The sequence below is a fragment of the Rana temporaria genome, chromosome 4, assembly GCF_905171775.1.
Source record: "Rana temporaria chromosome 4, aRanTem1.1, whole genome shotgun sequence".
Lineage (NCBI taxonomy): Eukaryota > Metazoa > Chordata > Amphibia > Anura > Ranidae > Rana > Rana temporaria.
In genome coordinates, this window is record NC_053492.1 from 111,690,998 (window position 1) to 111,704,795 (window position 13,798).

The 13,798-nt window shown below is 46.6% G+C and overlaps 1 protein-coding gene across 1 annotated transcript in view; it reads right to left on the minus strand.

The window, feature by feature from the left end:
* The window catches only part of LOC120936444 (galactose-3-O-sulfotransferase 2-like), a 46,906-nt gene that overhangs the window by 15,975 nt on the left and 17,133 nt on the right, over positions 1-13,798 (minus strand). Inside the window, exon 2 of the mRNA XM_040348779.1 lies at positions 9,323-9,418. Within this exon, the coding sequence (XP_040204713.1) occupies positions 9,323-9,418 (96 nt within the window). The remainder of the gene's footprint in view (positions 1-9,322; positions 9,419-13,798) is intronic.

Genomic DNA, 13,798 nt, shown 5'->3' on the forward strand with positions numbered 1-13,798 from the left:
CCTGCTTCTGAGGTGTATCGCACCTTCAGATTCAGCCATGAAGCCATCATGGAATTAACCAGAACCCTGCAGGATGACATCACCAGCCCAACACACCGCTCACATGCACTGGAGCCACTGGTCAAGGTCATAGCAACACTCCATTTCCTTGCCACTGGCTCTTTTCAGCGCACAAGTGGAGTGGTGGCTGGGATGGCACAATCCTCCATTAGCAGATGTGTGCACCAGGTTATCCCTGCAATCCTGAGACGCATGGCCAACCAAATCATCAAACCCACCCAGGAGGACCTGCGGATGAAGAAAATGACAGATTTCTACAGAATTGCCAGATTCCCACGCACCGTGGGGGCCATTGATTGCACACATGTGGCACTACAGCCCCCCCGTGAGACAGAGCACATATACCGCAATCAGAAGCATTGGCATTCCATCAACGTACAGGTGATAGCCGATGCCCAATACCTCATATGGCACGTCCGTGCCAAACACCCAGGATCCAGCCATGACAGCTACATATACCGTCAAAGCCACATCCCAAGAGAATTTGAACAGAACGTGTATGGGGACAGCTGGCTGGTTGGTGAGTGACATGGGTGTCAGGCATGACTGCCCCCCCCCCCATGATGCAGACATCACGAGGGGCACATGCATGACTAACATCCTCCTGTCTTTTCCCTTCCAGGTGACTCGGCATATGCACTTGGACCCCATCTCATGACTCCATTCCGGAACCCCCAAACCCCAGGAGAGGAAAGATACAATGAAGCACACATACGTACCCGTGGAGTGGTGGAACGCACCTTTGGCCTCCTGAAGTCCCGTTTCCGATGCCTGGATAAGTCTGGGGGTACCCTGTTGTATTCCCCAAACTTTGTGTGCCAGATCATCGGTGCATGTTGCATTCTGCACAACTTCGCCATGAGAAGGGGCCTGGAGATTGACCTACGTGATGACCTGACCCCCTAACCAGACATTCCCCCCCTAACCGAGGGTATCCCGTCTTCTGAGGAAAGAGCAGCCAGGAGACGCCTCGCAGAAGGCATCTTTGCACGTTAAACCCACACATTAATCATGGCACAATGAGAATGCATGCATGCACACCACTGTGGTCCCTAGCACACACACCCCACATCGAATTGGATTAGACCAAAGTACACCGCACGGTACTAGGGAGCAGCAACGCCCCGCCAAGGCTCCAATTATGTCACTGTACATTCATACACCATTCACATGGACCTGGGATCACTTCTCCCTGGTCCTGGGGAACCCTACTCCACCACAAATGAGGGTGACACCCCTTTTTCAGCAGGAATGTCACCCCCACATTCATACATCATTCACAAACATAAAACAAATCATAAACACCAAAACCAAAAAAAGCACTAAAAACGAAAATACACAAAAAATTAACAACAGCTTGACCCACGCCTGGACCGGCCACGACCACGGCCATGGCCCCTCAGGGGAGACTCATGGGGGGGGAATCAGGGGAAGGAGGAGCCTCCCCTGGGCTCTGCCCACCTGCTGGCCTGCCCTCCAAGGCCACGGCTATACTGTTCAGGCCCACAGTGAGGGCTGCCGTATTGGCCTGGACAGCCTGGGTATTGTCCTGGACAGCCTGGGTCAGGGCATGCACCTCCTGACCCACGCCTGCTGTTGCAGTCTGCAGTTCATTAAAACAGTTGATGAACGCCAAGGAGTTGCAGCTCACTTCAGTCACTGAGTCCTTAATGGAGGACAGGCTGTCCTCCATCTGTGCCAAAGTCTGGGTGACCTCACCCAGATGGCGGGTCTGAAGGGCCTGGTCCCTCCGCAGATTGGCGGGCAGAAAGTCGGCCACCCCCCTGGTCTTCTGGGTGGCCTTCCTGCCTCCAGATGAGGCTTGTGGCCTGGGAGGAGGGGAGCCCCCTGGGGGGGAGCCCTGTTGGGGGAGGAGTGGGAGGGGCTACCCCTGATGGTGGCCTGACTGCCTCCAGATGAGGCTTGTGGCCTGGGAGGAGGGGAGCCCCCTGGGGAAGCCCTGTTGGGGGAGGAGTGGGAGGGGCTACCCCTGATGGTGGCCTGACTGCTGCCAGCCCCAGGGGGAGACTTCTCCAAAAGGAGAAGTATCTCACTGGCTATGTCAACCTGATCCTCCTCAACCTCCTCCCCCTCATCCTCCTCATGAGGTGAATTGTGGCCACTCTCCTCCCCTGAGGACTCCAGCCTTGCCTGGGGAACTTCAGCAGCCTGATGTCCGGGGGTTGGTGCAGACTGGCCTGATGGCCTAGCACCCTCCTGGCCATCTGTGGATGACACAAAACATACACAGGTTGGAGGATCCACACACTTGGCACATATTCCCCCCCCCCCCCCCACACACATGCTACTCGCCAGATGGAAAAAAAAAACGTACCTGTCCTCACGGCCTCCTCGGAGTCAAAGCCAGGCAGGCCCACCACTTGCTGCCTGTTGAAGCACCGGGCCACTGCCCACTCCTCCTCAGTCGGCCTGATGGTGCAAGGAATGGCCTGTAAGCTTGGCTAGCTTATCACGGACCAGGCGGCGGAGGTCATTGATCTTTTTGGAGATCCCACTGACGGTCCTCGTCTCCCCCCCCCACCGCATTGATCTCATCAGTAATGTCCTGGAGGATCTGCTTCTTCCTGGCCCGGGTGATGTCCCGGCTCTCAGGGCCATGCAAATATCGCCCATGACGGGAAATGGCCCTAGCAAGGATTTGCATCTCCCGGACAGAGAAGTTTAACTTCCTCTTTTTTGGTGCCATATCACCACCAAACAGTCAGCACCAAACAGACACAAAAACAAACAGCACACACAGACACAAAAACACACAGCACACACAGACACAAAAACACAGCACACGCAGACACAAAAACACACAGCAAAAAACAAACACCAAAATCAAACAGAACAAACAGACAGCTAATACAGACACCAAAAAACACACAGAAAAAACAAACACCAAAATCAAACAGAACAAACAAACAGCTAATACAATCTCCTATCTCACTCTCCAAAAAATCTTTGCTACAACACTCCTACACAAACCAACAAACAGCCACAGACAACAGAACAAAAGCACCTTGCTTCAGGAAGGGAAACACAGGGATGTACTTTTGCAATGGAAGGGCGTTTGTCTGGGCCTATTTAAGCACAAGGCGTATCTCACTAAGTATGCTTGGCCTAGTTCCTATCTCACTGATTGCGCCAGGCCGAGTTCTGCGCATGCGCAGAGAGGCTATGAACAGAGTCAGCACCATTGCGCATGCGCATGCCAGCCGGCCCTTCATTTGCATGGGGTCACGGCTCATTTCAATGAAGCACGCCCACTTCCTTGATACTTTCAATTACCCCGCCTTACGCCTCAGAATTTACGTTACGCTGGCGCAAATTTGGGCTCAAATACTCTGTGGATACGGTACTTACGTCACAAAATTGAGCCGGCGTAATGTAACAGAGATGCGTTACGCCGATCTAAATATGCGCCGCTCTACGTGAATCTGGCCCAATGATTCTTTGGAGTGAGACATGGAGACCAATGAAAAAATTAAGCCCATGAAAGTTGAGAAAAGTTTAAATGAATAAAAACATTAAGATAATTATTCCTCATTTCAGGACTGTGGATGGAACCATAACAAATCATTCCCTTATGCATCGATGGTCAACTGCACATGCAAAGCTTGGGTGTATAATATATTTTTAAGCTGTATCTGTAGCATACACTATTGGTTGTGTATGTTCGGCTGGAAATTGTGTTATAGAGGATTGATTTGCATGGCTCTGCACTTATTAACTCTCAAAAATCTGTTAATATATAAAAGTGCATATAAAAAAATCATTGAATCAAACAACACATAAAGTGCATAATTAAATGTCCATACAATAAGGTGCAAAAATGTCCACAAATGGATGTTGATTGATGAACAACTAAATATAATTGTGAAATCCTATATTTAAAGCTTCCAGAACACCAACGAATCACCTCACTCGTGCTCTCCCCGAATAATTATAGGCTCACCTCTGGGAGTGCGACCTCCCAACTAAGCAGGGTCAGAAAACGCCTGTGAGACACCCCAGGACTCAGTGAGATATCCAACACAGCTGGCTTCCAAACTTCTCCTAAAGTGCCTTTTTATTTTGTAATTTTTTCAAATGACAATTATTTATAAATTTTTTATTGCATTTTAGTCCAAATATGAGATCTGAGGTCTTTTTGACCCCAGATCTCATATTTAAAGTGGAGGTTCACCCGGACATACAACTTTTTACCCTTAGATTCCTGCTCATTTTGTCTAGGGGAATCGGCTATTTTTTTTTAAATCAAAGCTGTACTTACCTTTTTAGAGAGCGATCTTCTCCGCCGCTTCCGGGTATGGGCTGCGGGACTGGGCGTTCCTATTTTGATTGACAGTCTTCCGAGAGGCTTCCGACGGTCGCATCCATCGCGTCACGATTTTCCGAAAGTAGCCGAACGTCGATGTGCAGGCGCAGTATAGCGCCGCACCGACGTTCGGCTACTCGTGACGCGATGGATGCGACCGTCGGAAGCCTGTCGGAAGACTGTCAATCAAAATAGGAACGCCCAGTCCCGAAGACCTATACCCGGAAGCGGCGGGGAAGATCGCTCTCTAAAACGGTAAGTACAGCTTCGATTTAAAAAATACTAGCCGATTCCCCTAGACAAAATGAGCATCAATCTAAGGGTAAAAATTATTTTTAGGGTGAACTCCCTCTTTAAGAGGACCTGTCATACTTGTTTTATTACAAGGGATGTTTACATCCCTTGTGATAGGAATAAAAGTGACCCAAATATATTTTAAAAAAAAAACTGTGCAAAATCAATAAAATAAAGTAAAATAAATAAGATTTTTTTTTTTAAAGCATCCTGTCCCGAAGAGCTTGCGCACAGAAGCAAACGCATACATAAGAAAACGGTGTTCAAACCACACATGTGGGGTATTGCCGCGATCATTAGATCGAGAACAATAATTCTAGCATTAGACCTCCTTGGTTACTCAAAACATGCAACTTGTAGAATTTTTTAAACGTCACCCATGGAGTAAAAGTTTGTCTCCATTCCACAAGCGGACACAATTTTGAAGCGTGACATGTTGGGTATCAATTTACACTGGGGAAACATTATCTTTCACAATATTAAAAAAAATTGGGCTAACTTTTCTGTTGTCTTATTTTTTAATTAAAAAAGTGTATTTTTTCCCAAAAAAGTGTGCTTGTAAGACCGCTGCGCAAATATGGTGTGACATAAAGTATTGCAATGACTGCCATTTTATTCTCTAGGGTTTTAGGAAAAAAATGTATAATGTTTGGGGGTTCTAAGTATTTTTATAGCAAAAAAAATTGTTTTTAACTTTTAACACTGAGTCTGAAAAAGAGGCTTGGTCCTTAAGTGGTTAAATGTATTTATCAATAATAATGACAGGCAACAAGAATAGTGTGGAGTGTAAAGTTGATTTTACTGTGGGTTTTCCTATGACATACAGGTTAATGCAACGTTAAATAAAAATCATCTTTAAAAAAAAAGACTTATGCCCTGTACACACGATTGGTTCGTCTGATGAAAACGGTCCGATGGATCGTTTTTATCGGACGAACCGAACGGGTGTGGGCCCCATCATTTTTTTTCCCTTCGGTGAAAAAAAATAGAACCAGTTTTAACCTGTCTAACTCTGATGGTTAAAAAAACGATAGAAAAAAACGATCGTCTGTGGGGGAATCCATTGGTCAAAAATCTACACATGCTCAGAATCAAGTCGACGCATGCTCAGAAGCATTGAACTTCATTTTTCTCTGCACGTCGTTGTGTTTTACATCACCGCATTGGACACGATCGGATTTTTAACTGATGGTGTGTAGGCAAGACTGATAAAAGTCAGCTTCATCGGATATCTGATGAAAAAATCCATCGGTCCATTTTCATCGGATGAACCGATCGTGTGTACGTGGCATAACTTTGTGTTATTGCCCTGCTGTTCTGGGCCTGGCACCCTGTATAATCATGTAACATAGTGGAACCACAGAGGCAGAAGCTCTATTTTCCATGTGTAGGACCGGCCAGGGTGGTCAGCTATTCCACTTTTAAAAGTGCAGAACCCTGGAGTTTAGTCAGGGAGCTCCTCACAAATTTCCTTGCCAAGAGTAGTTATCTTGGTAGATTGATAGGGATCTATTGATTTCTCCCTAAGCTTGGTCTCGGTGCACTTTTCTCTTCTACCACTAGGTGGCCGGGTACTTGGTGATACTAGCTACGAGAGGGCAACCCCAGGTCAGGCTATGGGTATGTGGGTGTCTTAGCCAAAAGACAGGGGTTTTCTTTAATGCCTTGGCCTGCTGGGAGAGTCTATATATTCGGGTGAGGTCAGGTGATCTGTGTTCTGTGCCACCCAGACTGCCATCTGGGTGGACGTGTGTCATCTACCCCAGGCTACTAAGCCAGAGATTGGGCCTATCCTGGGGGCATCTGGCTGCCAGGCTGTGTGAGGGCCTATCCAGAAGTAAAAGGGCAGCGCAGGTTTGGGACTGCGGCGTGCAGTCCAACCAAAAGTGAAGGTTCTATCAGCCAGAGAGCCTGATGTGGTCAGAGGTAGAAGGGAAGCTGTCACCACTAAGGGACCAATCGGCTTTGCCAGGGACCACAGTGAGTAACCGATGCAAGTACCAAAATCATATTCTCACCGAAGGGCATGGTGGAGAATTGGGAAACTTCAGGCGGTGATCAAGTCAGGGTCTCAACCAGCAGAGGAGACGCTTGCAGAGCAGCCTTGTGTGTCAGGCTAGGGACTGAGCCGGTTAGTAGGGGTGAGGATTGAAGAGTATCTGGAGTGCCAAGCTAGGGACCCAGCAGAGAAGCGGGGTGACGCTTGAGGGTATACCACCGCAAACCTTGGAGGAGCACAAGGGATTTATAGTCAGTAAATAAGCGGGTCTAGTGAAAAAACAGGAGCTCGGTATTGAAGAACTACAGGGAGCAGTTGTAGTGGAGCTAAAAGAACTGATATGTTTGAGTTGGCAACTGTTAAAGGACTGTTACCATAAGAGACAGCACTCCTGCACGTGCAGAAGTGGCGCCTTGCTGGGGCCTTTCCCTGCACGGCTGTTCTCCTATTAAAGTCTTGGAGTCTGTCAATTGAGTTTTCAACTATCTAAGGGTGTCCTGGCCCTAACGCTCTTTGCCCCGAAACAAACGCTCTGTCAAAATAAATAAAACCTCTTTTACATCCAAGAAGTGTCTGGCGCCCGATGACTTTCACCATCTTTGCACCCATTATGCCTCACAACCCACTACATATTGAAGGATGTTAGCTATCTTTGGCCTTGGAGGTTCTCATTAGAGCAAAACAGGTAAAAGACTTTGCAAAAGAGTAGCAGTGTTTTTGCTGCCATCTTCACCACTGCAGCTTCTGCCAAGGACAGATGTGGAAACAGATAAGCTTTGGCCTCTAGCAAGTTGCATAGGACCTAGTGAGAGTATACAGCTCAGCTATGTACAGGGTTGCTGTTAGAAATCATGGGGCCCTGTACAGCCTTCCTGACAGCCCCCCTCACTTTTCCGAGGTGCAGAGGAACAGCAGCACTGACTTTATCTGCCTACACCTCAATAAAAAAAATGTAAAGTCTCTCCTCTGCTCTCACTTCCTGGGCCCCTCTGTTAACCTGATGGGGTCCAGGGAAATGTAATTTAAGCCCTGGTAGGCAAGTAGGAGCAGTGGTGTGTCTAGTAAAATCAATTTATGAACAATGAAACTTCCCCGGGCTCCCCCTGTTTAGCTAATGGGGTGCAACAAGACTGGTTGTACTGCCTTATCAGTGGCCCTGGCTATGTAGCTAACAGGGGTATGAATCAAATGACTACCCACAAACATATATTTTTAATACATTTTCCAGTACATGAAAATAAACATTTGACTAGTATAATTTGGACAGTCCCTGCTTAATGGTGCTCTTAAGAGTTTCTTCTTGGGCATAGGTTAAGTGGTTCTCTCTTCTCATGCATCCATACCACCACTTAGCTCACAAATCCTTGAAAGAATTCGTAAACATGCTGGCCCAGATTCAAGAAGCAATTGCGCTCGTGTAACCATAGGTTACACGGCGCAATTGCTTACTTGCTCCGGTGTAACGAGTGCTCCTGATTCAGGAACCTCGTTACACCGACTGCAGCCTAAAATCTGCATTAGGCTGCATTCTTACGTGGGCCGCTAGGAGGCGCTCCCATTGTGATCAGCGTGTAGTATGCAAATTGCATACTACCACTGATTCACAAACTTGCGCGGGCCCTGCGCAAGCCAGGTACGGAGTTTCCGTACGGCAACTTTAGCGCAAGGCTGCCCCTTCTAATAGTAGGGGCAGCCAATGCTAAAGTATAGCCGCCGCTCCCGCGACGTGAAATTTGAATTTCACGTTGTTTGCGTAAGTAATTCGTGAATGGCGCTGGACGCCATTCACGTTCACTTTGAAGCAAATGACGTCTTTGCGACGTCATTTGCCGCAATGCACGTCGGGAAAGTTTCCAGACGGAGCATGCGCTGTACGCTCGGCGCGGGAGCGCGCCTAATTTAAATGATTCCCGCCCCCGACGGGATCATTTACATTGCGCGCGCTTACGCCGGGCAATTTTGCCGGCGCGCCCTCGCAATTTACGGAGCTACTGCTCCGTGAATTGAGGGCAGCGCAAAATATTTGCGGGGGCGCAGGGCAAAATCGTTGCCCTGCTCCCCCGCAAATATCGCGCAAATGTACCTGAATCTGGGCCGCTGTATTTATTTTCCTTTTTTTTTTTATCTTTCAATTTTTTTACACTTTCTTTTATTTAATTTTTTTCTGTTCGATCACATACATTCCGTAGAAAGATTTTGTTCCTCTGCTTGGTCATTATTGTTCTACATACAAATTTTTCTTAGTTCATAGGTTATATCTTATTAGGACTCACCATGGCACAGTCCCCTACATTGTCACAAACCTGGAATATCAATAATAGCGGAATGGACCTCTGTGACCAATCCACGGGGAGAGATGGAAAACATGTCAGGGGGTGTGGTTGGAGCCGTGCTTGCTAAGACCACATTCATCTACATATTAATGCACTGGGTTGGTGAACGGCATCTTTTCTTCTCTTTGATAATTCTCTTACACCTCTGAATGGTGCACTAACGTCGGCTCGCTTCACTGCAACCGGCAGGGAGATCTCTGTCTCAGCTTGGAACGGCACTGCAAATTTCATTTGGATCACTCAAATATGCCCCTTTCCCTTTCATATGGCAACATTCATGTATAAGTTGATAATATGGCTCTTACTACTTACCATTCTGATGTGTTCTGATTCCGCAGTATGGCCAGCATACAAATAATTCCAGTAAATATAAAAATAGTAAACAGTAACTTCAGGTATCGACTACTCCTGTAGACAATAGTAGAGATTCTATAATTAGATCTGCAATCTTTACATTTCATAGTATTCAGTAAAGCAAAGTGAAATAGCCAATAATGTCCAGTTGGTTCTCACCTTTTATTGATACACTGTTTATGGACAGGGGTGTAGCATGGCATGTAGAAAATCTTAGCCCTGATAATGGGGAAGTCGAGATCCATATAATACGCGTTTAGCCAAGACAGAGAGAAACACTGACTGCAGCTGCTCTCTGAGGCTGCTACCCTGCGATGCTGAACTGTTTAACAGCAATTTCAGCAGAAGGAGGGAACTTCTGAGCAGATAGTGTTCAATGGACTGAGTCAGGCAGCACTGCACTTTGGGAACTGTAGTCCTAGGGAGAGACTCTATTATGTAATTAAGAGCTTTTGAACTACATCCCTCAGGAAGAGATTGCCAGAGGGATGAGAAAGAGCTGCATTTTTCCTGGGCTGTACAGGACACAGCTTCCTCTTGCCGCAAGGGAGACCAGAAAGTGCACATTGCTGTCCAGTATGCACCACCACTGCTGGGATCTGGAGTGCTGAGTTTGGATGTGCCAACAGGCAGAGTTACCTGGGTGCAGAGCAGAAGAGAGGGGACTGATCGCCATGTGTGACGGGATGGTGATGGCGATATCACTGGGACTGGTGATCTGCTGCTGTGGGGATTTACTATTAGCTGCTAGAGAGACTGGACCCTTTAGGAACTGACTGTACAGCCATCGATTAGCCTTATTGCTGCCTGCAGGCTTGACTGGGATTAATCTCATGTGCACCAATGGTACAACTGGGCCCCTGATGCATAAGGATGGGATTATGTAAATAGAATAGGGTAGTGACTAGAGATGAGCTTGATGTTTGTGTCGAACGTAGGTTCGACTTGAACATCGAGTATTCGCCCATTCGCAGAACAGCGAACATTATGGGGCGTTCGCTGTAAATTTGAGTGCTGCGAAACGCCCCATCATGCACTGCGAGATCGCAGTGCATTGCGGTATGATGATTGGCCAAAACATGCACCTGACCTGCATACTTTGGCCAATCACAGCACCCTTTGCTAAGAGAGCCATAATTGGCCAAAGGCAGGGTGCCTTTGGCCAATCATGGTTTAGGGGGGTCCAGACTCCACACTATATAAGGCAGCTTGATCTAGTACATACAATATATATATATATATATATATATATATATATATATATATATATATATATATATATATATAAATAAATATATATATATATATATATATACACTCTGCATTTTGCATAGCCTATAAATTCAGTGTTTACTATATATTTAGTCAGTGCAGGCAGTGTATAGACACTATATATATATATATATATATATATATATATATATATATATATATATATATATATATATATATATATATATATATATATATTTCTATACACTCTGCATCCAGTGTAGCCTATATATACAGTGCATTCTGTGGTGTAGTTTTTCTAATACACTTCAGGCGGTGTACACAGTATCTAATACAGTGTGTACAGTGTCTACTACACTTCTGGTGGTGTACACAGTAAAAAAAACAGTGCAGCCATAGTACAGTTGCTAATACAGTGCAGGTGGTGTACACAGTATCTATTACAGTGCGTACAGTTTCTACTACACTTCTGGTGGTGTACACAATACAGTGCAGCCATAGTACAGTTGCTAATACTTTTCTGGTGATGTACACAGTATCTAATACAGTGTGTACAGTTTCTACTACACTTCTTGTGGTGTACACAATACAGTGAAGCTATAGTACAGTTTATACTACTTTTCTGGTGGTGTACACAGTATCTAATACAGTGTAGTGTGGTGTTGCAAAAGAAAATATACATCATGTCCGGAAGGCCACCAAGGAGAGGCATACGCTCACAGGCCACTAAAAAGAGGGCAAGCAGCCTCTGTGTCTACAGTCAGCAGTGCTGGTCATAGACATGGTGCATCCTCTGCAGGTGGCTGTGGGGCATGCTTGTCCTTTTTTTCTGCTTCTGGCTATGTTATTGAGACAGAACATGTAGAAGAGATGGTGGAGTGGATAACAAAGCCGTCCTCATCCTCCTTATCTTCTGTCACCCAGGCTCAGAGTAGTTTGCCTTCCAACGCAGCTGCCAAGGCGGCCTATTCCAGCGGCTCCTTGTCCACAGTCACTCTTTCCGTAGCCCCACCATCATGCATGGAGGAGTACCCAGATCTATTCGACCATAGTGTCGGGTACATGCTGTTGGAAGATGCGCAGTGATTTGAAGGCTCCGATGTTGGTTCCCATGTTGAGGAAGGAAGTAATGAGAGCCAAGAGAGAGGGGGTGCCCAAGAAGGACAAGAAACTGTCAGTTATGTTCCCCCAGCTGCAGCATACTGCCAAGTTTGCTCCAGTCACGAGGAGGGAGGGGATGATGAGGTCACTGACTGTACTTGGGTGCCTGAGAGAAGAGAGGAGGAAGATTAGGAGGCAAAACTACAACAAGGAAGGATGTCCTCTAGGGGGCAGCCACCCTATTGCATCGCACTGCAGAGCCCCGCAGGTGCAGGGCGCTGCTGACTCCCCGCTAACTTTTAAAAGTTCCTTGGTGTGGGCCTTTTTTGACACGTGTGCAGCAGATCTCACCATTGCTGTTTGCAACCTATATCTGAAGCGGATCAAGCATTGGCAACAGCACTTGAAAGACCCACATCAAATAAAAAGGTGGACTTCTCCTTCCTCCTCATCTGGGATCTCCAACCCCACTATACCTCCAGTCCTCTCAAAAAACTGCACTGAGAGAAATTAAGGTATAGCAATAGGTGCCCCAAGTACTTGCAACCAATCTGCTAGAAGTACACCACCATCTGATTTTAGTAGGCAAATTTCCCTACCCCAGTTGCTGAACTGTTAAAAGAAATTTGATCCCAGCCATCCACATGCTCATCGTCTAAATGCTAGCTTGGCTAAATTGTTGCACTGCAACTGCTGCCTTTTCAGCTGGTATTGGATTTGTGGAATGTGCTGTACCTCAGTGGCAGGTTCCAAAACGCCATTTATTTTCACGGAAGTCCATTACAGCGCTCTACCAGCATGTGGAATGCAATGTTTTGGCCTTGTTGGATAGGGCAGTCAGCAGTAAGGTGCTTATTACTGCTGACTCATGGTCCAGCAGGCATGGGCAGGGACGTTACCTTTCTTTCACGGTGCACTGGGTAACTCTGCTGGCAGCTGGGTTGGGTTCAGTATTGTTGGAGTTTGTTCTGTACCATGCCTCCAAAATGCTAGTGGTGATTCTGCCTCAGCTCTCTCCTCCACCCCCTCCTCTTCTTCTTCCTCTGTAGCCTCTTCTGCAGATTTGTCCTATGAACCAGCGCAGCTCTGTAAGCGTTCAAGGGGCTATGCAAGCAGTCAAGCAAAAAGATGCCATGCGGTGCTTGGTCTGCTTAGGGGACAGGGGACTCAAGGCCCAATTTTTCTGCCCCTGTTTAACAGGGACATGTAATTCCTTGATATAATATTTCATAGCAGGGCCCGTTCCTGCGCCCAACAAATGTAACTGTGAGGGCTTACAGTGTTGTGGCACTACCACCACCACTACCAAAGGCCCAATTTTTCTGCCCCTGTTTAACAGGGGCATGTAATTACAATTCTTGATATTACATTTTACAGCAGGGCCCGTTCCTGTGCCCACCAAGAGTAACTGTGAGGGCTTACAGTGTTGTGGCACCACCACCGCCAAAGGCCCAATTTATCTGCCCCTGTTTAACAGGGGCATGTAATTACAATTTGTGATGCAATATTTCACAGCAGGGTCCATTACTGTGACCAACAAGAGTAACAATGAGGGTTTACAGTGTTCTGGTACGACCAACACCTAAGCCCCAATTTTCTGCAGAGTATATAGGGCAGGCCGTATAGTATATATATACTGCTGTTCAGAGTATATAGTGGCTGGGGGCCTGGGGGACCCCCAATACATTTTTTTTTTATTTGGGAGTGAGGTTCCCCGAATATCCATACCAGACCCAAAGGGCCTGGTAATAGACTGGGCGGGGACCCATGCCGTTTTAGTCAATGATTTTCATCTATATTGCCGGGACCCGACAATACATTACTGCCGCAAGTAGTTTTAAATGACGTGTTTTGCTTTATAAATCTAATTTTGCTGTGGTATTGTTTTAAACACGGCAAAAATGTGCCACTTTATAAGCATACTAAGGACTGAGTCCTCAATAGAGGACTCGGGTAAGTGTTAAGTGAGGTAGAGAGGTGGGTAGCACAGCAAGTGGTAAAACATTTCTAAATGTGCTTAGAAGAAGCTGACTGAGGGGAGCTGTCTCTCATAGATCTGTCTGCTATTACTGGAGGGCATTGTTAGAAAGATTGGAAGGC